Consider the following 25,897-nt stretch of genomic DNA (forward strand, 5'->3'; position numbering starts at 1 on the left):
AGAGAGGGAAGAGCTTTTTGTGGGGAGGGTGTTGGTGAACAGTCCCTCATTCCTTGGGGTACCTGAACTGTCTGTTAAACTGCAAAACTGGGGAAGACTGCTGGAGGATTGCTGTTTAAGCTTCACTGCCTCCTGCTCCTGAGCACCACCTGAAAGAGAAGTCATTTGCAAACAGATCAGGGTGTCAGAAAAGCACCTTTAAAAGCAGAAATGGGTCCCTTAAGCTTTTAGTTGTGTTTTTTTTAAGATCAGTTCAACACAGGACAGTATAAAGGACACAAATATTGGGGTTTATTTTAGGTAAACTGATGTCTTCAGAAGGTACTTGGTGTTGCTCTGATTGGAGGGGACATGACAATCTCTTTGTCTGAGCCCAAGGTGGGTTTTGTTTGGAGAAACCACCAGGGTTGCATCCTTTGTGGGTCTGAAACAGTAACTGAAGTGGATGGTAGCTCTGGGCATGGTCTGAGCTTGATGATCTGGCAGAGATGCCTTCCATGGGTCAACAGAAATTAATAACAATGTCTAAAATTGAAGGGCATTTTAACAAAAGAGACTTGTTGCATGCGGGGAGGTGAAACACTTTTATTCCCTTCAGGTGAGAAGGTATCATTTGCGCTTTGTGTGGGCCAAACACTGAGCGGTTTTGTTAAACAGAGGACACTCAATACCTTGCCCAGGGGGAAAAAAGGCCAGCCAGCTGGTCAGGCTCTGTCTTCTGGCTCTGGATCAGCAGAATTACTTTTTCCCCAGAACTTCAAGACAGTCGCAGTTCACTAGCCAGAGGGATGCTTGGAAAAGAGGATGGCCAAAAGTCATCCTGTAAGGATGTCTTTGCTACAGCTGAGCAGTGGCTGTGTGCGGCTCTGGCTGGCAGGAGCAGCTGGAACTGGCTGGAAGTGCAGATCATGAGCTCGAGTCCTGCACTCTTCCTCTTCATACAGCAGTGAGCAGCTTGAATCCACCTCACCATCACATCAGTCCTCCTCCTCACCCCTTGGCTGCACAAGAGGCATTGGACACAGCCCAGAGTGGCTTATGTTGCAGAGTTAAAATTTGCAGTGAGCAAAGCTGCGGTGGTTAAGCTGTGTTTCTTTCCCCATCTCTCCCAATACTGCCTCTTGGTGCTCTAGGTCCCCTTCCTACCTCTGTTTGGGATGTGCTTCTGTCTTTGAAAGTTCCTTCTTGTATCTTCTGTATCCAACCTGACTCCTGCCTGACTGGGCTTTCTGTTTCCCCCAAAGCACTTGGGAGACATAGATTGTTTGTAATTATTGCAAGTCTTATCCTTAGTTAAATTAGGCTTCCTGGGACATGATGCATGAGAAGCCATGAGCAGAACACATGCAGCACATCCATGCTGCTCTGGCTTCTCAGGAGTGGGAATGGCTTTGCTTTGGCGTTTACTTAGAAGGACATGATGCACTCTGCCATATGCAGTGGTGACAAACCGGTCCCTCTTTCCACGCCTGGGGACACAGTGTGTAGGAGAGGTAGAAGGGCACTCAGCAAACAAGTTTCATGGTATTGATGTAGTTTTGCAGCGTCGGGTCTCTGTAAAGTTGGTTATAAGAGGAAATTTACAATGCTGTGTCCCAAAGGTAACCTTAAAAGCACCAGCTATTTTAACACTGGGAAGTCACATAAGCATTTTGAGAGGTTTGCAGTATTTCTTTTTTAGCAGTCACTTCACTGAAGATCTTAGGAGCTGGAAGTCCATATAATATCAGTCATATGCTGTTCCCAAATTTTGAATGAAAGCCATATTACCGACACTTGGCCAGAAGTGTTTTTGCTGACGCTGTTCCAGCTGTAAGTAGTATATTTACAGCTCAAACTTAGGGAAGCCAAGGACTGCAGTAATGGCAGTGGGACCTCTGAGCAGGTAACTTGTAGAAAAACTCTGCTAGAAGTCTTGTTAAACTTTCTACTGCTTGTATTTTTTTCATGAGAGTGAGGTAGGAGCTGTTTTTGTGGAGAAACAGGAGACAAGAGTAGCCCAAAATAGCAAAAATTAAGTGGGGAGAGGTGGAAAGCCAAAACAGGGCTTTTGGGGCTCTACCACTTGTATATAAGATAGTTGACTTGAAAGCCATAAGGGTAAACACAATTCAAAGGTTAAATGACCCTTCAAAAAGCAAGGTCACACAGCATTTAAATTGCCTGCCAGAAAGAAACCTCTTTGTGCTCCTGTAAATCATCTACCATTAACAGGGGAAACATAAGTCCATGAATACACATAAAAGTGCAATCACTTTGAGAAGAGCTGGCATGAGTTCCTGCTCACATGTGACACTTCGGCCACCGACAGTCTCACGGTACAAGCCCATCTGGCATCCTAGTCCTGGTCCTCACCATCAATGCTGCCAGCAGAGAGAAAGGTTCTCCAAGAAAACAACAGACAAACATACATAGATAGGCATTTGATATGATTCACACCAATAAATCAAATAGGAGGGTGTAAAATGAAATAGGGGACAAGTTGAATGGTGGTTCTTGGGCTGATTTTCTGGGAGGCAGCTTCTTCAACCTGCTGTACACATCTCTGCTGTAAATGTGACAGTAACTTTAAACTAAAAATAACCCAAGAAACTCAAAGATGAGAAGAAAAGCGAACACAAGGAAAGCTGCTTCAGGGTACCGTCTGATGAGCTGAGAGCATTTCCGTTGTCACAAAATAGCTTTTCCCATAAAAAGCAGATTAGACCAGAAAATGATGGGATTCAGAAAATGATGGGACTACATTGCTTTGAATCAAGAGCTTCTCCCTGGAGCTGGTCTTCTGCTCAGCAACAAGTGGCTGCAGAGGCACCATTGGGAATTATTTTCCCAGGCCAAGAGGATGGGCCAGGAGAGCATGATTGAATTTCCTTTCCCTTGCCAAACTAAGCCCTGCAGCACCGAGGAGATATTTTGCTTAGGTTTTGCTGTATTTGTTCAGTTCCAGGCACTCCAATGCCATCACCTCCCTGTCAGGCTTTAGGAAGGGCTTTCTAATTTTTTGCAGAAGTTGAAGGAAAGCAGAATTACCAAACCCACCTCATATCAGCGTGGCAAAAGCTAACTGCTCCCCCAAACCTTGCTCTCAGTATGCAAGCCTTCATGGGTTAACTGTCATACATTGGTTCATAAAATGCACTTTTGTTAAAAAATATTTATGTTAGCAGCTGCACCGGCAATGTTACTAACAAAATATCCTTCTAGGCTTTGGGTTTTTTAGTCTTTGTTGGCTGGTGGTTTATTTGTTTTGTTGGGGTTTTTTTTGTTGTTGTTGTTGGTTTGTTTTTTATTTTAAATCCTCATCCTGTTCTAAATAGGGGAGTGATTCATTCTTCTCTGTTTGATTTTGCTTCAGCCTACCATTTTCTGTTTCAGGCGGAAGGAAAACTCCTGGTTTGGTCATAATAGAAGGAAAATATGACTGTACGAGCTTGGCCCTCAGAAGACAGAACTAGACCTGTTTGTATCTTATTTAGCATAAATAGATTCTGTGTAAGGCTGGCATATAACACTTGAAAGAACAAACCCCGTGAAGTCACCACAACATGAACTACCTCGAAATTACCTGTATCTGAAATGACTTGCCCCATAGGTCCCTGATTTTGCTGGAGGAGGCACGGCTTATCTTACAGCAGGCACAAGTGGATGGGGATGGCAATAAGGAAAAATAATTTGATACAGCAGTGGTCACTGAACACAGTTTGAGGCCACATGGCTCTACTTTGAAGAAAAAGTTTCCTTCCCTGCTAGAATTAAGTACAAATACTTCTTGATCTAGACATAGTGAGAATCATCTTCCTATATCAAAATTACTTAGAGAATTACCAATTAAAAGGTCAGTGTGGTGAAAAGGGTGAGGGCTTCTATAGGTTAACACACAGGATCAGCTACCCAACCAAACCCAGCCACTCTAAGATGGGATTTTTTCTAACCATGACACCTAATTTAGTCTGTTTGCAGGTTTTGAACAACTTTGGGGTTTTTTTTGAAATGAAAACTGCAACATTTTTATTTGCTAATTGCACTGGATGGCTTTGCCAGGGAAAGACCATTCTTGCAAGCGGGAAGGAAGCTATTATGAGTAGCAGTGGGCACACAAAGCTGCCATTTACATTTTCCACATAGTTACTCATTCTTCTAAGCCCACAGTTGTTCTGCACTGATATAGTTTTGCCACTGTAAGCCACAGGGCAAATGAGAAGTGTTGGCCAGAAGCAGCTCTGAGCCCCTCAGCCCTGGCAAGCATAAGGGCTGTGCTGGTGGGACCCGGGATTGTCCCAGCTCTTCAGTGGGGACTGCTCTAGGGGGGAGAGGTGCACCCTGACGAGTCTGATCCTGTCCCAAACCTCTCCCATTTCAGAAATTATTTGCTGTTAATGCATTGCTTGGGCATTGTGGAAACGCAGGATAAAACCCATGTCATGTGTTGATATAAATTCTGTGAGAAGGAAGGGCATTAGTTCTTGCCTATAACTATAAACTGCTTTTAAAACTGCATGCAGTTATTAAATTGCATGTGCTACTAAGGGGAATAAATCATTTGTGTGAAGACGAGGCACCCAGAAGGCAGGGATCCGAGTCTGTGTCATCCCCCAGGGGACTCTTGGCGGGGGGGGGGGAATATTGGGACAGAAAATGTGATGAGAGGAAGGTAATGGGTAGAGAGGGCTCTGTTAGATGACAGGGGTGAGACAGAAGCTGTTCTGGAGGACTGGAGAGATGGAAATCTGTTTTCTCTTGCAAATAAAGTATGTTAAACACCTGTTGATCTCCCCTTTCTGTTAGCTCATATGTGACACTCCTCATTTGCCTGGATTTGGCACTCAACGCACAGCCCTGGTTGCTGCTGAAAGGATTGAATCCATCGACCAGGAAGCATAATGATGCCATGGGGTTTTAGCCAATTCTTGGAAGAATGGGTATGAAAGAAGGTCTGCTCCCCTTTCTATTTGAAGCACTTGGGAAAATGAAAGCATCACACCACTTCAACAGTGCTGGATGCCCCCCATGTGTGTCCCAATGTCACCAGTAGCCCTCTGCAAGGGGCCGGCCCCAGTGGCTCTCCCTTCCCCCAGGCATACACTTGTTCCCACGCCTTCCCCATCCTCACCTGGCCCCTCGCACCTACCTCCGTCACTCCCCAGCCTCAGGAATGGCTTTCTGGGCTCCCACCTGGCCTCCTACCTGATGGAGTCACTCACCCCATCTGTTTTTTCATGAAGAAGCCCCAGCAAGGGGCAGAGCCCAGCAAGGAGCTGCCCAAGGAGCCGTCCTTGTGCTAAACGCGTGCCATGGTCCTGGGGTGCCAAGGCCCAAAGCCCAGGGTGTTGGTATCGGTGTTGCGCCTTACCGGGCCCCTGCAACTCACTGAGTGCTCCTGTGCCCGTGGCTTCCCCCCTTTTCTGAAGCCATACTATCTGCTAGTGTCAGGGGCACTGCAGGATTTCCAGCCCATCCCCAGGGAATGTCCCAGCTGATTCCTGCACCTTGTACCTTGTGTCAGTATCCTGGAGCTGATTTCAGGGCGATGGGTCTCCCTGGCCCTGGCCCAGTGGGTGGGAAATACTGGGAAAGGTGCTTAAAAGGGTTCAGGGGAGAGAGACCCTTCAAGTGGGGAGGGTTTGGGCCACGGGTCCTGTGCCTGGAGTGCCCAGGGTGCCAAGAGCACGGTTTATCTCTGATTCCTGTCCACACTGATGCAACCAACACGGACCTTGTTCCCTCAGTTCTGGGATGAGTCCCCAGCGTGGCCCATAGCGCACCCTGCTGCAGGATGAGGAGAGGATCTGGACAATGCCCTGGTAGTGAGGCGCTGCTGGGGGGTGACCAGGGAAATGAGAGAGGACTGGAGGACGCTTGGTGCTTGGGCTGCAGTCATGCTTACCTACAGCAGAAGCTGTCCTGGGCAAGGCAGAGATCGAGCAGGAATGGGACAGGGGCAATGAGCAGGAGCAGCTTGGGGGCCAGGGAGAAGCGAGGTGGGGACCAGAACAAGGGCACCTGTGTGGAACCCCACTGGAGGTTGGTATCTGGTTGCGTTGGTCCCCAAAGCCTCGGAGGCCAGCATGCACCAGGCTGAACTCAATGACTGAGACAGTCTCTGGGGGAAAAGGTGCTTTTCACACCGTCTTCAGATGTCCAGCTCTTTACTTGAGGTGTGTACAACAGCTGGAATAGTCATTAACTCATTAGTCCCTATTTAGAAAACGTACAGTTATGACAGTTCATATGCAAGTTGTGACAGTGATTGATTTACAACCCTGTCAAAAGCCAAGATCATATGAACAAGCACAAGCTGTAATAAGCCAGAGCAGAAATGAACTGGAGCTGAAGCCGCACATCAACAGGAGATGGAACCAAAATGGAGCTGTAAATAAGCTGGACCCGAAATGAAGCCAGAGAAGATGAAATCCAACTGGAGCCTAAAACATACTGGAAGTAAAACCAAGCTGGAGCTGTCCATGAGGTGGACCTGAAACAAACCAGGGGCAGAAATAAATGATCTGAAGCTGCAAATGAGCTGGACCTGAAACGAATTGGAGCTGAAACTAACCAGGGCCATGCATGAGCTGCAGCCACAAACGAACTGGAGGATCCAGGAGCTGGAGAAGAAGCAAAACAGGGGCAGAAGCAACCGACCTGAAGCTGCAACCGAGCTGGAGCTGCGAAGTCCCTGCAGAGTCTCTGGGTGGGTAGAACTGGGCAGGGGCAGGCAGGGCTGTCCCCAGGCAGGAGCAGGGCCATGCAGAGAGCAGGCAGCAGCATTGTCTTTGGAGCAGGCAGCCCAGCTTTTTCCTGGGGGATCTATACCCCGTGCAAGTCTTTCTGGCAGGGTGGCTCCTGGTGTGGCTGAGGGTCCTCCATCCATCTGTCCATCTGTCTGTCCCAGTGCAGGGAGAGATGTGGGACAGTCAGAGCTCCCTATGGCACGGCACAGCCCAAAGAGCCCCTGGAGCTGCTGCCCCTGCAAACCCTGCAGCCTCCTGGGCATGGGCGACTCTTCCTGGCCCCTCAGCAGTAGCTCCCCAGTGCCACGCACCTGCAACAGGAGGGAAAGGAGAAATGGGGATGGGACATCAGAAACCTCCCATTTCTCCCCAGGAGAGAGCCAGGATCTGGTTGAAAAACCCACCCGCCCCACGCAGAAGCAGCAGCTGCACAGACAGATGACCAGCAGCCCTGGGCTGGGGCTGACAACTCACCAGTGCCAGTGGGATCTGGGCCAGACCCCAACACTGCCTGCCAGCCCCGAGGGACATGCACCAGCACCCACAGTGACCCACCAGCTCTGCCCCTCTGGCACCGGGACCCCTCCTTTCCCCCAAGGGCCCGGCGGGGAGCCCTGCCAGGAGATGGCATCTGCCCTCCCCATCCCTTGGCCGCACCACTGGCAGGACGAGGGGCAAAGCCAAAGTGCCCCGAGCACAAAACCACTCCCCAAGCTCTGGCCAGGTCTGGCTCCCTTGTGCCCGCTCGGTCCCAGCACCCCGCTCCCAGGGCCGGGGACATGACCGATGACCCCTGCCCACCCCTCCACCCGCAGGGACCATGCAGGGACCCATCCCCTCCTGTGGCACCGGAGATTCCCCAGGTCCCGCTGGCACAGTCGGTCCCTCCAAGCAGGTCCACTCAGCTGCCGCCTCAGGGCTCTCCCCTCACCCAGCACGTCCTTACCACCGGCATCTGCTCCCCACCTTGGCCCCGGCACTCTCCGCCGTGCTCGCCCAGGCGCCGGGATGAGCCTTCCCCACGCTCCGGCCCAGCCACGCGGCCTCGCCTGTGCCGCCAACACCTCCCGAGGGACCGGCAGCACCGGGACGGCCGTAGCTCCCCGTGCCCGGCCAGGCCGGCTTCACCGTGTCACCCGTGGGGCTGCAGGCGCCGGCGCGGATCCCTGGAGCGGCCTCTGCTCCCACCGCAGCACGTTTTGAGCGGGAAAAGGTGGTTTTCAGTAGAAGCAGGGCTTCGTGCGGGGCCCAGAGCCGCCCCAAGGCCCCACCGTGGCAGTGCCCGACGCTGCCGGCTCCGGCCCTCGGGCATCGCCTGCGAGGGTGACGCCGGGCAGCGCTGAAGGGCTGAACCCCGGCGGAAACCGGTTCCCCCCAGCAGCAGCTCCCACACGCACCGGTTCGAGCTCTCCCCGGGCCGGAGGGGTTTGTCCTGCCGGCAGCTGCTCCGGAAAAGAGCTGGGGAGAAGCGAGCGGCCGGGAGGAGGCAGCCCGGGGGCAGGAGGGGTCACCGGCCGCTCCGGGAGACCCCCAGCCCTGCCCGGGCCCCCTTCTCGCCCAGGGGACGCGGCTGGGAGCCGGGACCGGGAGCCGCTGGCGCGATCGAGCTGGGGCCGATCCCGTCCGTGGTGGAAACGCGGAGCTGCCGGGGACCCCCCGCCCCAAAGGCCGAGCTGCGGCTGCTGCCCCCGAGAGGGGACCCCAGAGAGCCGGTGCCGAGACCCGCCGGGAAAATCACCGGGCCCCAGCCGGGCCCCCGCGGGGGATCCCGCACCGGGGCGGGGGAGGAAAGCGAACCGCTCCCCCGCGGCTGCCAGCGCAGGCAGGGCAGGCCGGGCAGCGGCGGCAGCTCCCGCAGCCCCGCGGCCGGGAAACCCGGCGGGCAGCAGCCGGCGCGGCGCCCGCCCCCGGTCACCCGTGGGTCCCGGCAAGAGCCCCCAGCCGAGAGCCGGGGTTCCGGCCCCGGGAGGGGTCGGGGCAGCACCGCGCCGCCTGGGGGGAGCGGCAGGGCCCGCACCGACGCCCCGGCAGCGGCCCGCAGGCAGGGCGCGGACCCCAGCTCCGGGCAGCGGCCGGCGCCCCCGCTCCCGCACCGGAGCCAGCGAGCGGGGGGAGAAGGGAGGAAACGGCCGCGGGCCGCCGCACGGTTCGCCGGGTTCGCCCCGGTTTCCCCCGTTTCCCTCGCCCGGCCCCGTCCGGGGACCCCGAGGCCGGAGCCGCCCCGGAGGAGCCCCGGGGAGCCGGGACACCCGGGTACAGCGGCACCCTCGCCCCGGCTCGAAGCACGGGCGGGGAGACGCGGCGGCGGCGGCACCGGGAGCAGCCGTGGCGGGGAAGCAGCCTCAGCACGGGCCCCGGGCTCCCGGAGACGGGTCCCGGGCCCGGCAGGGCCCCCGCTGGCCAGAGACCCGGGAGCCGGGACCCCGCTTCCCGCCGGCCCCGGCCCCGGCCCCGCTCCCGCCGCCGCTGCGCTTCCCCCGCCGGTCCCGCGGCAACGGCGCCCCCTGGCGGCCGCGGCGGGGGGTGGGGGGTTGAAGCGGCGGGGCGGCCGCGCAGCTGCCCCGCACGGTGGCGCCCCCTGGCGGCCGCGGAGCGGCACCGCAGCTCCCCCCCCCCCTCCGTGCCGTCCCCGGTGAGACCGTCATGGCGGCCGGGCGCGACCCGCCTGGCCGCTCTGCGACACCCGTCCCGCCCTCACCCCACAGCGCCGTTGCCCCCCCGCCAGGCTACTCGCCCACGTGCCTGCCTATAACATGGCTGCGCCTGCCTCTCCTTTGCCAGTGACCAGCTGGGATGTGGGTCAGGGAGGCCCCACAGGCTCCCCGGGGGATGCCCACCCCAAAACCACCTCACGCCTCGGCCGCCGGCCCTTTAAACCTGCTTCCCACCCTCCGTGCCCCTTGGCCCAGCCGGCGGGTACGGCCGACGGCGGAGGATGGTGGGGCCGCGGGCGGCAGAGCTGTCCCGAAACCCCGCGGCAGCCATTAAAGGGGCTGAAGCAGGGGGAGAAGCGTGGCCGGGCGGGAGCAGAGGCGACGCAGGGCTCCTTTCCCGGCCCCTCACGGCTGGCACCGAAAGTTTCGCAGCGGTGTCCTGCCGGGGAACGGGGCATCGCCCTGCCGGCACTCCGCCGCATGTGATCCGGGGTGGACTTCACCTGACGGGGCGCTGCCCCGGACATGGTCCCGCCACAGAATCCAGCCCGTCCCGAGGTTGCGGCAGCTGCCGGCGAGGAGGACAGCCGGCACCACGGACACCCGCCGTCGGCCACGGGGAGGGAAGACGTGGCCAGGGAGGAGCTGGGCAGCCTCCACGGCGTCCCCCTCTACAAGTGCTTCGTCAAGGCCTGGCCACAGGTGGAGGCTTTCCAAGTCCGGCCAGCTGACCTGCTCATCGCCACCAACCCCAAATCGGGTGAGTGGTCCTGGGGAAGGGTGCAGGTGGGACAGGGTGACGCCAGCCCTTGCAACGCTTTCCCTGTGCTGTAGGCACCATGTGGCTGAGCAAGATCCTGGGTGAGATATACCACAACGGCGATGTGGAGAAGTGCCAATGGGATGCCATTGTCAACTGGGTGCCCTTCCTGGAAATGAAGGCCCCCAAGATGTCGAGCAGTGAGTCTCCCAGCCCGGCTGCCCCCCTTGGGTTGTGTGGGGAGGGGGCTGAGCTGGGGTGGGGGTGAGGGTCCTGGGGTTCACACTGCTAAGCCCCCTGTCCCACAGGCATCGAGATGCTGGAGAAAACCCTGTCCCCACAGCTGGTGAAGACCCATCTCCTGGTCCAGCTCCTCCTGACCTCCTTCCAGGACAAGAACTGCAAGATAACACCGTGGGTGCCCCCCGTCTCTCTCCCCATCCAGGTGGTAGGGAGGAGGGCATTGCTCTGCACCTCCCAACCACATCCTCGACTGTCCCCAGGTCATCTGCATGGCCCACAACCCCAAGATGTCATCTTTTCCCACTACTACTTCTACCAGATGGCCAAGATGCACCCTGACCCCAGCACACTGGGTGAGTTCCTGGAGACCTTCATGGCTGGCAAAGGTGGAGGGCTAAGCCCCAGGGTGCCCATCCTGAAACACCGTGGGGAGGGTGTTCCTCACCATGCTACTTTTCGGCTAACCCCTTGACTGCATCCTGCAGTGGCCTACGGGTCCTCGTATGAGCACGTGCGGGGCTGGTGGGAGAAGAAGCAGGAGGAGCAACTCCTCTACCTCTTCTATGAGGACATGAAGAAGGTGAGGGTGGGATGGAGGGGAGGGTAGCCCAGTTGCCCCCCCCAGGCTTTTTGCCAGCCTCCCCATGACAGCCACCCTGCAGGACCCACGGCAGGAGGTGCAGAAGATCCTGCATTTCCTGGGCAAGGAGGTGGTAGAGGGGACAGTGGCAAGGATGCTCCACCACACCTCCTTGCAGGAGATGAGGAAGAACCCTGCTGCTGACTACGAGACCATGCCCACTACCCTGATGGACCACAGCCTCTCCCCCTTCCTCTGGAAAGGTGGGGTTGGCCAGCGGTGGAGGCTTTGGGACAGGTGTCCCTGGGCTGTATTGCAGTCCCTATTCATGACTGCAAGTATTTTGGGGGTATCAGGATTTGCCCCACTCGTTTTCTTGCCCCCAGGGATCACTGGGGACTGGAAGAACCACTTCACCATGGCCCAAAACAAGCATTTTGACCAGCACTACCAGAAGCACATGGCAGGCTCCAACCTCAACTTCCAGATGGAGGCGTGAGGGGCTCATCCCCCTTCCTGGGGGGAGCTCTGCTTCTCCCCACTCCCCTGGCAGGGAGGGTGGGTCTGGACAGACCATCCTTGTGCCAATTTGCTTTTCCCGCTGTGATAAATTGGGATAAGTGGAGGGCAAGCCATTGCCTGTGGGGAAAGGTGAGGGGGCTGAACCCCCCAAATCTGGGACAGTGGCTGGGGACACCCCTATGCTCAGTGGGTGGGAGGGTGGGTGTGCATGGTGGATTTTTAGCTGGTGGTGGTCAGGCATCACCAAGGGCGGGCATCCTCCCAAAGACCACTGCTGGCCCCCAACGCCTTGGGCCACACCAGCTCCATCCTACCAAGGCATCTGGAGGGAGCAAAGATCAGTGAAGAGTGGAAAAACCCCAAAGCTCTGGTGAACCCGCTGCCCTCGCAGCTTTTGTGTGTGCAGGAGCTTTCATGCTTCTGGGTTGTGACAAGTTTCTTGACAGAGCGGGCGGTGTCGGGGCTCGCCCCAGGCTCCCTGGCCCCGCCGGAGCGTGTCAGCCCATGGTTTGCAGAGCAAAGCCAAAGGGAAACACCTCCCCACCGGTGTATTGGCAGCAACATCACCGCTCTTGCCAAATGGGGAACCCACTCTGCAATCTCCAACCCGGCTGTGCCCAGCCCTTTCTCAGACATGGCTGGAGCAAACCAGTCCCCATCCCACTGGGGGCAAGGGTTTGCTTTAGAGCCCCAGATTCCCCAGTTATGCCCCGTTTCCAGCCTGTTCTTGAATTTCCAAGATTGCAGCTTTTTGGCAAGGCAGTCTTGTAAGCTTGCTTCATCCCCAAAGAGATGCAACCCAGATCTGATTCCTAAAGAGCAGCAGTGCTATAAGGGAAGTTCTCCCACAGGAATAAATCCTTTCCATGCATCTATTTAAATGCCAATGGAGATCTCTGTGCTTCCCCAGCTCCTGGCTTTGCCTGCAGGGTTTGCACACACTGCCAGTTTTGCTGGCATATGTACAGCTGGATGGGCAGGGAGGGCATGTCCCTGCCAGCAAAACACCCAAGCGCCTGACATGGCCTGTCCCGCCTCACTGGGAACTTGGCTCTGGGGACAAATCAGGGATGTTTTTCTCAAGGTTGCAAACAGGCAAGCTGCCCCTGCCTGGCTGCCATCTCTCCTGCCCTCCCTCCTCCCTCCCGGCTCGAGCTCGCCTGTGGGAAGCAGGTAAGGAGGAGCATTTCACCACCACCGGCGCCTTTAAGCCCTTTTCCCAGAAGCATGATATTGGCTGCACTGGTGCTGTGCAACCCTGCAAACTTTGGACCCATATTTGAGTGCCTGGGGAGGGTGTGGGGGTAACCAAAGCCTGACTCCCACATTCCACTAGCAAGCCCTGCACCAGTGTGAGGAGCTGGGGACATCCACGGGGGTCACCCCTGGATAGGGACGGGGTGATGTTCAAACCCCCTGCGTTGTGGATTGGGATTTCCTCCCTGCTTTTGCTACTGTGGGTGGAGGGGGAAGCTGTGATTCCTGTCCCCCCCCCCCCCCCATCTGTGTGTTTACCGGGAGGCGCTGAGCACAGCACAGCTCATCACAGGTGTCTGGGGACCCTTCCCAGAGGGGCTGCGTCCCCATCCCCACTCGCCCCTTCCCTGCACTCCTCGCTCCACAGCGCCGGGACCAGGTTGCGTGGGGTCCCTTCCCTAATGATGTTCACCAGCCTCCTGCAGCCCCCAGCACCTCCCGGTGCCTCCATCTTCCACACAGGGAAGGGAAAATAACAAATCCTTCCCAGGCTGTGGGCAAAGCTTTGCCTCCTCCCTGCCAGAGAGCCCTATGCAAGAGGCAGGTAAGGGGGAGACCCTGGCCGTGGTCAGGGGGCTCAGCCCATTTTGGGGTGCCCTGGCCTCACAAGCAGAGCACCTGCGTGGGGGGTGCAGGGGGGCTCGGAGGGGCTCGGTGTCCTCGCAAACCGCTGGGAGACAGAGGCGAGCCACAAAGCGTCTCTCCAAAAATTATGGCATGGGGGTTTCACAGCTGGCATCTCCAGTGTTTCTGTCCTGGCCAGCAGGTGGAAATGTATCCCGGGGAGAGTCCTGCAAGCCCTGGTCCCTGTTCCCATCTCCTTCAAACCCTCACATATCTCCCCCAAGCAGGGTTTCCCTGTGACGCCGTGCAACAGCCGGGGGGCTGGCAGAAAGCAGCCTGAAACCCCAGCCAGCAAAGCCCCTGCGAGGTTTTACACCCCACGAACAGCGCTGCCAGCTTGGTACAGGCAGCTGCCTACTACCCGTGCTGACCTGAGCCCACCAGGGCCAACCGTGCCCCTCCAAGATCCCTGCAGCCCCCAAAATCCCCACAGAGGTAGATGCCACCTCCTGGGATGCCAGCAAACGGGGCAACAGGTTCCTTCCCATGGCTGGGACGGCTGTGTGCAGCAGGGATTTTGCAGACCCCAGGGAATGAGATGTCCCAGTGGTGCTCCCCGCTGCCAGCCAGCCCCCCCCCCGCATCCCTGTCCCCGGCAGGATGGCCAATCCGGACACCTACCTGCGGCAGCCCTGGCGCACGGTGCACGGCATTCCCATGGTCAACGCCTTTGCCCATGACTGGGAGCGGATCGACAACTTCCAGAGCCGCCCCGAGGACATCGTGGTGGTCACCTTCCCCAAATCTGGTGAGCGTCCCCGGGCACCGGAGAGGGGCAGCGCTCGGGGAGGGAGGCAACAGCCTGCAGCCCCCCCGGGTTGGGACCTGGGGGAATGCCGAAAGGCAACGCTGGTGGACGGTGCCCCTCTGGTGCCTGAGACGGGGCTTCGGTGGGAATGGCACCAGCCAGACGCGCGACCTCTCCTCGCCAGGCACCACCTGGGTCAGCGAGATCGTGGACATGATCCTGAAAGGTGGCGACCCTGAAGAATGCAAGTGGGATGCCATCGTCAACCGGGTGCCCATGCTGGAGTTCGCTGCCCCCGGGGAGATGCCGGCAGGTTGCGGAGTGGCAGGGGGTGGTGGGAGGCAGTGGGTGCTGCATGGGGGGCAGGCTTGGTTTGGGGGGGGGCCCAGCCTGCCGGCAGTGTGAGCGCTCCTGGGGCAAATCTCCTCTGCAGGCACAGAGCAGCTGGAGGCCATGGCGTCTCCTCGCATCATCAAGACCCACATCCCAGCTTGCATCTTGCCCAAATCCTTCTGGGAAAACCGCTGCAAGGTAACAGGCTGGAGAGGAGACACCTGGAGGGACCCAGCAGAGATAAGGGGGGGACCTGCCCTGCCAGGACCTTGCAAGTCCCGACGTGTCACCAAGCTCTCCACAGATGATCTACGTGGGGCGCAACGCCAAGGATGTGGCTGTCTCCTTCTACCACTTTGACCTGATGAACAAGCTGCACCCGCACCCCGGGACGTGGGCCCAGTACCTGGAGCAGTTCATGGCTGGCAGAGGTGGGGCAGGGCACACCTGTGGGGGGTCACCCCATATGCCTCCTCCAGCTCCCCCACTGACAGCCCTCTGGCTGCTCACCCCACGCAGTGGCATATGGGTCCTGGTACGACCACGTCAAGGACTACTGGGAACGGAGGAAGGATCACCCCATCCTCTACCTCTTCTATGAGGACTTGAAGGAGGTGAGGCACCAGGGTGGATGGTGGTTTGGGGTCTGGGGGGGCGTCAGGAGGGGTGAGCGTTGGCCTGTGTCCCACAGGACCTCCGCCGGGAGATTGCCAAGGTGGCCCAGTTCCTGGGGCGGGAGCTGCCGGAGGCGGCGCTGGACACCATGACCCAACACACCTCCTTCGACGCCATGCGGGACAACCCCACCACCAACTACAGCATGGTGCCCTCCCACCTCATGGACCAGGGCATCTCCCCCTTCATGCGCAAAGGTGAGCGGCCCCAGGGGGGTCCCAGCACATTGTCCCCCCTGGCCTCCGCTGAGCCCCGTCTCGCCCGGCCCCAGGCACTGTTGGAGACTGGAAGAACCATTTCACCGTGGCCCAGAGTGAGCGCTTCGACCAGGACTACGTGCAGAAGATGTCGGGCACTGACCTGTGCTTCCGCACCCAGATCTGAGGAAGCACCGCTGGACGCCCCCCAAATCCAACCCATGTCGATGGCACCGCCACCACGCTGGGGGCTCCTTCCCCTCTCCTGGGACTGCTGGAGAGAAATAAAATGTCCTCTCTGATACCCCCCCACAGGATGCTCACTGCCCTGTGCCTGTGCTGACCCCAACCCAGCCTTCCCCCGGGGCTGCTGGCCTCTCCTTGGGTTGGGGACAAGCCGGTGCCACCCCATGTCCCCTTGGCTGCCGTGGTGGGGGGATTGCTGCCAGGATCTTGCAGGATTGCAGAGGATTCTGGCAAAACTGTGTGCAGGGAAGGTGCCAGCTGGGAGCGGGCAGCAAGAGGCAGCCTCCCCGTCCCCACGTTGGAGGGGACACGGGCTGGGACCTGCGGGTGGGGTTGGTGGGTCCGGAGATGTCCGCCGTGGCTCCACAGGGAGATCAGCGGCCACTGGCTTCTCCCCGCGCTCGCTCCTCCCTCCCGGCAGCCGCAGCGCTGGCAAACATTGCTGCCCTCACCGGCCCTCCCTCTTCCCTTCTCCTGCCTGTAAAAAGCACTGTGGGGCCCCGTGTTTCCGTGTCCTCTGCCGTCACCCTCCCGGCGTCACCCTCCCGGCGCAGAGCGGCACAGCGTTAGGTGAGCTGGGTGCCCTGCGGGTGCCGTCTGGGCGCCCTGCCCACGTTCAGCTGCTTGGAGCCGTGTGCTGTGGGGTCCAGGGCAGTGGGTTTGGGGTACTTTGGGGTGCAGTCGTCACCCCTAAACCTTTCGCTGGGCTGGGGGCTGCTGCAATAACCCAGGGGACCCTGTTCCCTTCTCCCCTGGGGTGCTGAGGCAGGGGGAGAAGCGCCTGGCCTGGATGACGCTGGCACCCCACGGGCTCCCCCCAGCCCTCACTGAGGCACGGGGTGGGCTCCTGCACCCCCAGATGGGACCCCCATTCCCGATGCGGGCGCAGCGGTAGGGCTGCGGTGACCTCCGGTCCCTGCACAGGCAGTGTCACTGCCGCTCCCCGGGCAGGTACAGTGCCAGGTACCCGCGCTGCCCTGGCCAGCGGCCACCGTGGGAGGGCGAGGGGCCCCCCCTCACCCGCCAGCCCCCCACTTGCCCCCCTCGCCGGCAGGATGGCCAATCCAGACACCTACCTGCGGCAGCCCTGTCGCATGGTGCACGGCATTCCCATGGTCAACGCCTTTGCCCATGACTGGGAGCGGATCGACAACTTCCAGAGCCGCCCCGAGGACATCGTGGTGGTCACCTTCCCCAAATCCGGTGAGTGTCCCCACAGCCACCAGATGTGGTGGTGCTGGGTGGGCGAGCGTGTTGTACGGCTGGGACCTGCTGCCTGGGGGGTCGCAGGACATTCGGGGCTGTCAGGACAGAGCCATGTGGGATTTCCCTTTGCCCCGATGCTGCCCGGTTGGGGTCTGGGGGGCTGTCAGTGCTGAGCCCCCCAACACCGCCCTGTCCGTCCCCTTGGTGGGTTGCTTTCCTCAGGCACCACCTGGGTCAGCGAGATCGTGGACATGATCCTGCAAGGCGGCGACCCCGAGAAGTGCAAGCGGGACATTATCACCAAGAGGGTGCCCATGCTGGAGTTCTCTGCCCCCGGGGAGATGGCAGCAGGTAGCGGGGCGTGGGGGCTTGGCCGCGGGCACCCCACTGGGGGCTGAGCCCAGGGCGACTCCACAGAGGGCCTGCTGGGGATGTGCTTTGGGGTCCCCCAGGGACGGACCTGCTGGCCACCATGCCCTCACCCCGTGTGGTGAAGACCCACCTGCCCACACAGATCCTGCCCAAATCCTTCTGGGAAAACCGCTGCAAGGTAACCCCCAGCTCTGGTCTCTTCCTCAGGGGGTATTGCAGCCCCCCTGTTCCCCTGGGGCAGGATCCCCCACTGCTCCCTCCAGCATCCTAAATGGTGTTGGGAGCCCTAGGGGCTGGAGCATCCCCCCCTGTTGGGGGTCCTGGGGCTGCCCCTCGTACCCCACAGCCTCTCCACAGATGATCTACGTGGGGCGCAACGCCAAGGATGTGGCTGTCTCCTTCTACCACTTTGACCTGATGAACAAGTTTGAGCCGCACCCCGGGACGTGGGCCCAGTACCTGGAGCAGTTCATGGCTGGCAGAGGTGGGGCAGGGCACACCTGTGGGGGGTCACCCCATATGCCTCCTCCAGCTCCCCCACTGACAGCCCTCTGGCTGCTCACCCCACGCAGTGGCATATGGATCCTGGTACGACCACGTCAAGGACTACTGGGAACGGAGGAAGGATCACCCCATCCTCTACCTCTTCTATGAGGACTTGAAGGAGGTGAGGCACCAGGGTGGATGGTGGTTTGGGGTCTGGGGGGGCGTCAGGAGGGGTGAGCGTTGGCCTGTGTCCCACAGGACCTCCGCCGGGAGATTGCCAAGGTGGCCCAGTTCCTGGGGCGGGAGCTGCCGGAGGCGGCGCTGGACACCATGACCCAACACACCTCCTTCGACGCCATGCGGGACAACCCCACCACCAACTACAGCATGGTGCCCTCCCACTTCATGGACCACAGCGTCTCCCCCTTCATGCGCAAAGGTGAGCGGCCCCAGGGGGGTCCTGGCACATTGTCCCCCCTGGCCTCCGCTGAGCCCCGTCTCACCCGGCCCCAGGCACCGTTGGAGACTGGAAGAACCATTTCACCGTGGCCCAGAGTGAGCGCTTCGACCAGGACTACGTGCAGAAGATGTCGGGCACTGACCTGTGCTTCCGCACCCAGATCTGAGGAAGCACCGCTGGATGCCCCCCCCTCCAGTCCTCCCCCGCAGCATCTCCAGCACCACCCCAGCCTGCCTGTGTCTCACCGGCCTCCCTGCGCCAGAGGGACTTTTGCAAAAATAAAGAGATTTATTTTTGCATCTTTCTCCCAAATTTGCAGCCGTGTGGAAGCTGCTGCATTGCTACAATGTGCTGCGAAGCCTCATCCCACCTCGCATTGCCCCAGGCCCACATTGCCCAGCCAGGACATGCGTGGGAGATACACCTGTGCACCTTTTTTTGGAGGAATAAAAAAGGCAGTATGCAGTACAGAGGCGTTTCCAGCACGCGATGAATAAATGTTGTTGGCAGCTTCCACATGTGCATCTCTACCATGGCCGGGGCTCACACAAAGTCCTGCACCCACTGCCTCCTACCTCAGAACCCCCTGTGCTGATGTCACACTTTGGGAGGGACTGGACAGGACAGGGCACGGTGATGGCCATGTCCCCTCCTTGCTGCTGGGGCCGTGTGGAAGAGATGAGGTGAATGGGATGGGGATAAAACCAGCCCCAGGGTGGCCGGGGGATGGAGGCAGCCCGGGAAGCTTTGCACCAATCCTTCCACCCAGGAGCAACGAAGCTAGAGGCAAAAGAAGGATTTTGCCTGTCGCTTTTGTGCTGTTCAGCTCCCAGGGACCTGGAAGCTGTTATGCTGTGCCAGTCTTCCCACAACCACATCACCCAGCAGGTATTGGGGGTCCCCAGAGGTCAGAGGAAAGGGTTCTCTCAGCTAGTCCCCCTCCCACCGTGGCCAGAAAAACCACAGCTAAAGGGCACACTGCAGCATATGATGCAGCCAGGGAGCTGGAACAGCATTGCTAAAAGCTGGTGCTTTTAAAATCATTGGTTTTACGTTGCAATCATTTTAGGAAGAGGAAACCAAGTCAGATGGTTGTTGGGTCCCAGTTCCTCAGATGCCATCCTCTCCTGGCCATGTTCATCATCTTCTTTTTGGTTTGGTACACGTGCAAGAAAACTTGCCTGCAACCTGGAGGAAATATTCATTGCTCGTAGGCACGGAGCATCTCTGAAGATGCAATTTCTTTCCCAGGAGTGGGTGAACTAGGCCAAGAGGTTAAAAAAAATGATTGGCAACCTGGGGGACAGGCAAGGTTGACAGGGATGCAGCTAGGCACATCCCAGCACTGAAACAGGGGCTATTGGATGTGAAACAGCTCTGCTGTTCTCCAGGGATGAGACTGACAGTCAGGTGGGACCTGTCCAGCAATACAGACAGTAAAACTGAGTTACATCCCATCATTCAGCAAAATCCTTGGAGTCTGGCCATTAGGTACCACAAACCGAACAAAAGTGGGGGTGGTGGGCATTGCAGCAGAGATAGGTCTTGTCTCCTTGGATGTGTGGGGACAAAACAAGGAGAAAAAGAGAAGATACAAAACCGCGATCCGTCATTGGAAGAAATGTTATTTCAAGTCATAATAAAATAATTGCTTATGGTTTCTAGTTCTGTCTCAGATGCTGGGAGCTTCTTTGTGTTGTATGATGCAGTTTGTGTATTGCTTGGTTTTTGTGATTTTTCACAGGCTCTCAACCTCAGCTGTCCCCACTTACCATGCAGTCTCAGTACAAACCAAACTGAGCCAGAGATGCCAGAAGAGGATATGGTAAAAATAATCCAGGTAATTACAGGAGCAGACATACCTGAACTGGCGGGCGGTGGCTTCAGCCACTTCTGTCATACAGACAAGATGCCATGTAGGAAAGGAGCTCGTGAGCCAGATGTGGTTCCTTGTGTCTGCTCACTCTGTAGTTTTGTCTCCTACAAATCTACCTTCGAAACCCTGACTCTCGTGACATCCACCACATCCCCTGGTACATTGTAACTCCCCTGGGGATTCACTTTTCCCCCACAACTTGTGTTTTTTTTGAGGTCCCTTACTTCAGGCACTGAGATACTACCAGCAATTCATCCACATTGACCTTCCTGATCCTTCAGGACTCTATAGGCTTTCTTCACAACACAGCCTCCCTCAGCTTTGCAATTTGTTTCCATTTTTGTGGAAGCACGCAGATTTGTTTCTTGTTTCCCCAAAGCATCTCTGGTCTGTTAGATGACTCTCTAATGACACTTCTTTCCTCTTCATAATTCAGATAGCAGCTCCTGTGAAATGTATAGGGGCATCAAACACACTTCTGGAAGTGCTTTCATTCACTACTCTTAATGAAAACCTTTTTTTTTTTTTTTTTTATTTATATCTTTTGTCCCCTGGGTTCAAAGTACAATCTTAACAGCAGCTGCCCTTCCTGCTGTAGATATGGTCCTTGTTAGCAGCTGAAGACATGCAACATAGCCAGCTAGGGGAGGCTAAATTGCTGTGCCCCAGAAGTTTTGTGTGGACCCAAACTGCTAAGACCCCAGGAAAGAAACAAGTATTTGGTTATGAGGCCAGAGGAGTGATTGCAGAAGTGACTTTGCCCTTAAAAGCACTATCTGGCAAATCAGGGCAGGATGAGTGCAGCTCCCTCATAAACACCGTTGTAAACGCAGGACTTTGAATCCCTTGATATGAATCCAGTGCCTCTCTTCCCACTGCTTGTCGATGCCAAGGTGTGACGTGGTGGGTGAAAGCCGCGGCAGGGACGGAGGAGCCTTCCTTCTCATGGCCGCGTGCAGACACCCAGGAGTGGAGCCATGGACCACAGGAGGGGTTTTCTGCTGGCTTAGGGGCAGGAGCTCAGGGGAAGCGTGTTCACAGTAAGCGTGGCCAAGGGTGCTCCCACATCTCATGCAGAGGTCCAGACATCCGAGCTGATGACATCCAAAGCCGAGAATGTTCCCCCATCTCACTCCTCCACCCTCGAAACACCCCAACACCCCACACTGTGGGATACAGCAGCCCCAGCTGAAATCCCACCCATGCCTCCAGTGCAAACAGTGGAGGAAACACAAACCGATCCTGGTGAAGTACCCCCAGGGCTGAAATGGCATCCCTCACAGTTAAGAGGTGAAGCCCAAGTCCAAACCTCCAGACCTGACTTCCTGGGAGCAGAGGGGGTGCCTCCATTTGCCTCCCAGACAGACGTGCAGAAACACTCCTCCACGCTCCAGTTAGCAGCAGATGAAGTGCTCCGCTCTGCATCCGAGACCAAGCCACAATGGGTCAGCTCCAAACCTGTAATATCAGAAGAAAAGCAGTCTCTGCCTTCCCTGCGTGCTGAAACACAAGAGGAGTCGTGGTCACAGGCAGTGCTGGCAAGGAGGCTGTCTCCGAGGACGCGTGCCGAGGCCGAGGTGCAGACTTTCCACATGGATATACCTCTGGGGACTAAGTGGCAGGTGTACCGCTTGTGTACCGAGGCCCAGGTGCAAACCTTGTGCTAGCAGCTTTCCAGTGTCAAACAGCAAAGCTTCACTCCTCCAAGACACCAGTGTGGCTTAGGACCTTGGGCAGGCTGCATCCAAGTACGAAAAAGTTATTTCTGATAAATTTCCCCTGGCCAGAAATGAACTTTGCTCTACTTACAAATTTCTTTTTTAGACCGGAAAGCCAGCAAGAATCTACAGTACAGCAGCAGGGTTGTGTACAATTGGCGGATTGAGTCAAAATTTAGCAGGGATTTCAATCTAGTTTTCATTCCCCTGCAGAGCTGTAGACACACAAATGCATTGTAGCATGTGAATACATTACTACGTGGCTCAATGGGTGCTGGCCAACCATTCAGGGGGACCCCTGCTCCATGATAGCCTGGTCTTTGTCCAGCTTGTTCCTGGCCCAGGGTCATGGTTTAACCCCAGCCAGCAGCTAAACACCACGCAGCTGCTCACTCCCCTCCCCCCAGTGGGATGGAGGAGAAAATTGGGAAAAGAAGTATAACTTGTGGGTTGAGATAAGAACAGTTTAATAGAACAGAAAAGAAGACACTAATAATGATAATGATAACACTAATAAAATGACATTAGTAATTGTAAAAGAATTGGAATATACAAATGATGCGCAGTGCACTTGCTCACCACCCGCCGATTGACGCCCAGTTAGTCCCCGAGTGGCAATCCTCCTGCCCCCACTCCCCCCAGTTTATATACTGGACATGACGTCCCATGGTATGGAATACCCTGTTGGCCAGTTTGGGTCAGGTGCCCTGGCTGTGTCCTGTGCCAACTCCTTGTGCCCCTCCAGCTTTCTCGCTGGCTGGGCATGAGAAGCTGAAGAATCCTTGACTTAGTCTAAACACTACTTGGCGACAACTGAAAACATCACTGTGTTATCAACATTCTTCTCATACTGAACTCAAAACATAGCACTGTACCAGCTACTAGGAAGAAAATTAACTCTATCCCAGCTGAAACCAGGACACCCTGCAGCAAACTAATCCACTAAAATAAATCAGTGGCAAGCTGACCTGGCACAGGGAAAGGCTTGGCATGGGAGCATGAGCAGCAAACATGCATGAGAAGGTGGGAGGGAGAGAGCAACTGCCCCTTTCAGGCTGGTGAGCCATTAGACGAGGCCCACCATGTCTATACCCTCAGTATTTGTAGATTTGCATTGGACGGATGCTGGCAAGACAGAGGTGTGCTGTATCTGCAGGCAGCTTTGGCAAGTCTCTGCTGCTGCACCTCACTGCAGAGCTGGCAAAGACAGGGTGCAGCACCTCTTCTCCACCAAAAATGCACAATTCGTAGCAGGGACACAAAGCTTGGCCTGGACCTTCTCTCATTTCTTTTTTTTTTGGCATTGCAGAGTGTAAACGGCTCCAGTTCAAGCCACGCTGGTGTCTATACACTTACATGCCAAGGTGCCCCTGCAGCATTGCAACAGCAGTGAGAGGGTTCATAAGATCTTAAACTGAATCAATAAGAACAAGTGAAATGCTATAAACCTAGCCCGTGGTATTTTTGTCCTACAGCTGCAAGGTAGAGGTATAAAGATACAATTTAGCTGAGAAAGGTGGTTATGGTAAGGCTATTTCAGCTCATTAACCTTTGCCTGATTTTCCCTATTACCCCTGGGGATTACATGAAAGTAGGAGTTTTACTGAGCACTTGCACACGTGCCTCTGCAAACTTGCTCAATCCACTCACTTCTCTGTACTCAGGGATGAGCCAACCTTGATATTTTCCCCATCCAGCCTTCCCCTTACCCCCCCCCCCCCCCAAAACAAAAAAGAGGTAGTCAAGTCTTTCAAGTCTCCCTTCAGTCCAGAAGCTGCTTTATTGCAGTAAGTGACAGGAAAACCACAGTCATTCGGGCCTTCTCAGGGCAAAAGCTTCCCTTTTCTACCCTGGCACTGAATTTTTGAGGTGCTGGCTGGCATCAAGGTTTTCTAGAAATAAAGGTGCCATGTACACCATAACCCCCATTCAGCAAAACAGCAAAGAGACCTGTATGTGGAAAACACTACCTTGTATTGCCTAACTTTTGCATAACTCACCTTTGCCTTGAAAAGCCTGTCATTATTTAACAAGGCTGGAGGTTGCATCAGTGTCCGCAGCGCTTCTACTTAGTAATGCTAGATGCGTGAAATACAGACACTTAACACCATCTACTTTCTTCAGGCCTGCTTTTCTCTTATTTGTTGGTTTTTGTCCTTTAATCCTCTCAAAATGCTTATCTTCTCCACATTAAGAGTAATCTGAGTATCATCTATAAAAGCTGGCCATGGAAACATCACAAATTGAACCCTCTGGTTCCCCTAGTAATAGCTCTCATTTGCTATGGAGGAATTAGTTACTGAGGGGTTAGAAAGGAAACCCAAGTTCCCATCTGCCCTAACCCACATGAACATGGCCTTTCAGTAGTTGCTGGAAAAACTTTAAGTTTCTTATAGGACTTTCCCACATAAGGTAAATTAGCCTGAAAAAAGATATTATCATGAATACAAAGGTCCATGGAGAGATCGTAGCGAAACTCCTAGCTGTAAGGCCCAATTACTGTTGAAACATGCTGGCCTAATTGCCCTGAATTCGGAGGGTTTAGAAAAAGTCAGGTTGAAGATTATGCACAATATTTAAAAACCATGGAGGTGCATTTTTAGATTCCTATATTTGCAGGTCATTAAGAACTTGCCTGGATCTCCAGAATCAAAGGCCACACACCCAGCCCAGGTAACACGCCAACTTTCAAAGAACACTGCAAACAAACCACAGGATTTTCTCTTTGTTCCTGTGGACAGTTTATAAACAAGTCTATTACTTAACAAACAATTTTGTTTTGCCAGCTGAGACCCTAAAGGGAGTGAAAAATCTTTTTAACAGTCAGATATCAGATTTCTGAGCTACAGGATGCACAGTCCTTCTGAGAATCTAGCTCTGTAATAACATTATAATATACTCTAGCATGGGGAAGACCATCTTGACTGTTAAATTACTGGAGCATAACAAAGCAATGAATAATCCCAGAATACACGCCTTTTTGTGATCATCCCATATTGTATTACTTCTTCCTTTTGAAAAGCCCAGTTCAGAGAGTAACTTATTTAAGCTCCTTCTCCCTGATACCCAACCTTGCCAGAGCAGCCCAGGCAGAGAGCAGGTGAATAGCAAGAAACAAGCAAACCGGTGTAGCAAATTGCACCTTGCAACTCAGAGCACGATGCTTACGTACCTTGGAAGACTCCGCTAGGTAAGAGTTTCTTGCTGCATGGCATTCATTCCCCAAATTGTGTTGGATCGAGTGTATCATTATATGCATGGGTTTTAGTTGTCATTTTGGCTCCTGGTGGTTAAGAGCTCCTTCCAGGACACAGCGCCTTACAATCAAGTGTTGACTTTGCAAGTGAGAGCCACCCCAGAAGGTGTGGGGTTTGCTCTGAGAAGCACCTTTAGGGCCCAGGAGGGCCCCAGACCCATGGTTAGACACCTGAGCTGAACCCATAACATCTTTGGGTTGGTGGTGATATACCCTAGACCGTAGCAACGAGCTCCCGGCGTTAAGAGTTGTCTGGGAGCAGTCGGAAACCATCTGTCACATACCAGAACAAACTACATGTTATTATTGGCATTATCATCACCCAAATGAACGATTTGCTGCCTTCTCTCAGCATGGGAAACATCAACACTTCTAACACCTCACCCTGAAAAAGGATGCTGCTTCCAAGTCAGTCACTTAAATGTACCCTGTGGCCTCTCCTTCCTTGGCCTGCCTCTGGCATCGCTAGTTCAGGGCAGAAAAGCAAGTAATTTGCTTGAGTATCGGAGCTGGCATACCCAGGGGACTGGCTCACTTGCAGTTTCTTCCTCTGTAAAGATGCACCAGCTTGAATTAATGGTGAAGCCTGGAGAGGCAGCAGCTCTCCACAGGGGCTGGGGCACGACTGCCATTAATTCATATTATTTACCAGCAGGGACAGGGCTGTAGAAGGGTTGAGGAGGCTTAAGGATGACTATGGTAGCATTTGCCACTGCTAGTCCCATCACAGGTGTCCCTCCACCTTGTGTTGCCCGGGGCTGTTGCCCCAAGTCTAGCAATATCTTCAAGTAAGCACTCCCTGTAGCACTGCTGCCTGTCAGTTAAGTAAGCCCCTGTGCTGCTTCTGGAAAGAAAGGTGGAGAAATGTGGGAAACTCTCAGAATAAGAGAAATATATCTTTAAGTACAGGTAGGTTTGCTGCCATAAGTAATAGAAGCATTACAGTATACAGCTAC

At 55.7% G+C, this 25,897-nt stretch overlaps 3 protein-coding genes across 3 annotated transcripts; all 3 read left to right on the forward strand.

Moving 5' to 3' along the window:
* Window positions 1-9,907: 9,907 nt before the first annotated feature.
* Window positions 9,908-11,596, forward strand: LOC142027036 (sulfotransferase 1 family member D1-like). The gene is made up of 7 exons (XM_075020996.1): window positions 9,908-10,142; window positions 10,217-10,342; window positions 10,451-10,570; window positions 10,667-10,771; window positions 10,871-10,965; window positions 11,048-11,228; window positions 11,352-11,596. The coding sequence occupies exons 1-7, from the start codon at window positions 9,908-9,910 to the stop codon at window positions 11,462-11,464; spliced, it is 975 nt and encodes a 324-aa protein (XP_074877097.1). The 3' UTR covers window positions 11,465-11,596.
* Window positions 11,597-12,401: 805 nt separating this feature from the next.
* LOC142027532 (sulfotransferase 1B1-like) lies at window positions 12,402-15,632 on the forward strand. Its single transcript, XM_075022092.1, has 8 exons — window positions 12,402-12,660; window positions 13,968-14,116; window positions 14,301-14,429; window positions 14,550-14,647; window positions 14,754-14,880; window positions 14,969-15,063; window positions 15,141-15,321; window positions 15,396-15,632. The coding sequence occupies exons 1-8, from the start codon at window positions 12,509-12,511 to the stop codon at window positions 15,506-15,508; spliced, it is 1,044 nt and encodes a 347-aa protein (XP_074878193.1). The 5' UTR covers window positions 12,402-12,508; the 3' UTR covers window positions 15,509-15,632.
* Window positions 15,633-16,052: 420 nt separating this feature from the next.
* Window positions 16,053-19,755, forward strand: LOC142033360 (sulfotransferase 1B1-like). The gene is made up of 8 exons (XM_075033267.1): window positions 16,053-16,137; window positions 16,622-16,770; window positions 16,996-17,124; window positions 17,226-17,323; window positions 17,503-17,629; window positions 17,718-17,812; window positions 17,890-18,070; window positions 18,145-19,755. Exons 2-8 carry the CDS (start codon window positions 16,623-16,625, stop codon window positions 18,255-18,257), a joined length of 891 nt encoding a protein of 296 aa, XP_074889368.1. The 5' UTR covers window positions 16,053-16,137; window position 16,622; the 3' UTR covers window positions 18,258-19,755.
* Window positions 19,756-25,897: the final 6,142 nt, after the last annotated feature.

The sequence above is a fragment of the Buteo buteo genome, chromosome 1 (assembly GCF_964188355.1).
Source record: "Buteo buteo chromosome 1, bButBut1.hap1.1, whole genome shotgun sequence".
NCBI classification, from domain to species: Eukaryota; Metazoa; Chordata; class Aves; order Accipitriformes; family Accipitridae; genus Buteo; species Buteo buteo.

Bases quoted from the DNA above. Each gene is read 5' to 3' on its own strand.
- LOC142027036 (XM_075020996.1), top strand. From the start codon at position 9,908: ATGGTCCCGCCACAGAATCCAGCCCGTCCCGAGGTTGCGGCAGCTGCC. The intron at 10,343-10,450 runs GTGAGTCTCCCA...CCTGTCCCACAG, and splicing joins GGCCCCCAAGATGTCGAGCA to GCATCGAGATGCTGGAGAAA. The intron at 10,571-10,666 runs TCTCTCTCCCCA...ATGGCCCACAAC, and splicing joins AACACCGTGGGTGCCCCCCG to CCCAAGATGTCATCTTTTCC.
- LOC142027532 (XM_075022092.1), top strand. From the start codon at position 12,509: ATGGCCTGTCCCGCCTCACTGGGAACTTGGCTCTGGGGACAAATCAGG. The intron at 12,661-13,967 runs GTAAGGAGGAGC...TGTCCCCGGCAG, and splicing joins AGCTCGCCTGTGGGAAGCAG to GATGGCCAATCCGGACACCT. The intron at 14,881-14,968 runs GTGGGGCAGGGC...CACCCCACGCAG, and splicing joins GCAGTTCATGGCTGGCAGAG to TGGCATATGGGTCCTGGTAC.
- LOC142033360 (XM_075033267.1), top strand. From the start codon at position 16,623: ATGGCCAATCCAGACACCTACCTGCGGCAGCCCTGTCGCATGGTGCAC. The intron at 17,125-17,225 runs GTAGCGGGGCGT...GGGGTCCCCCAG, and splicing joins CCCCGGGGAGATGGCAGCAG to GGACGGACCTGCTGGCCACC. The intron at 18,071-18,144 runs GTGAGCGGCCCC...ACCCGGCCCCAG, and splicing joins CTCCCCCTTCATGCGCAAAG to GCACCGTTGGAGACTGGAAG.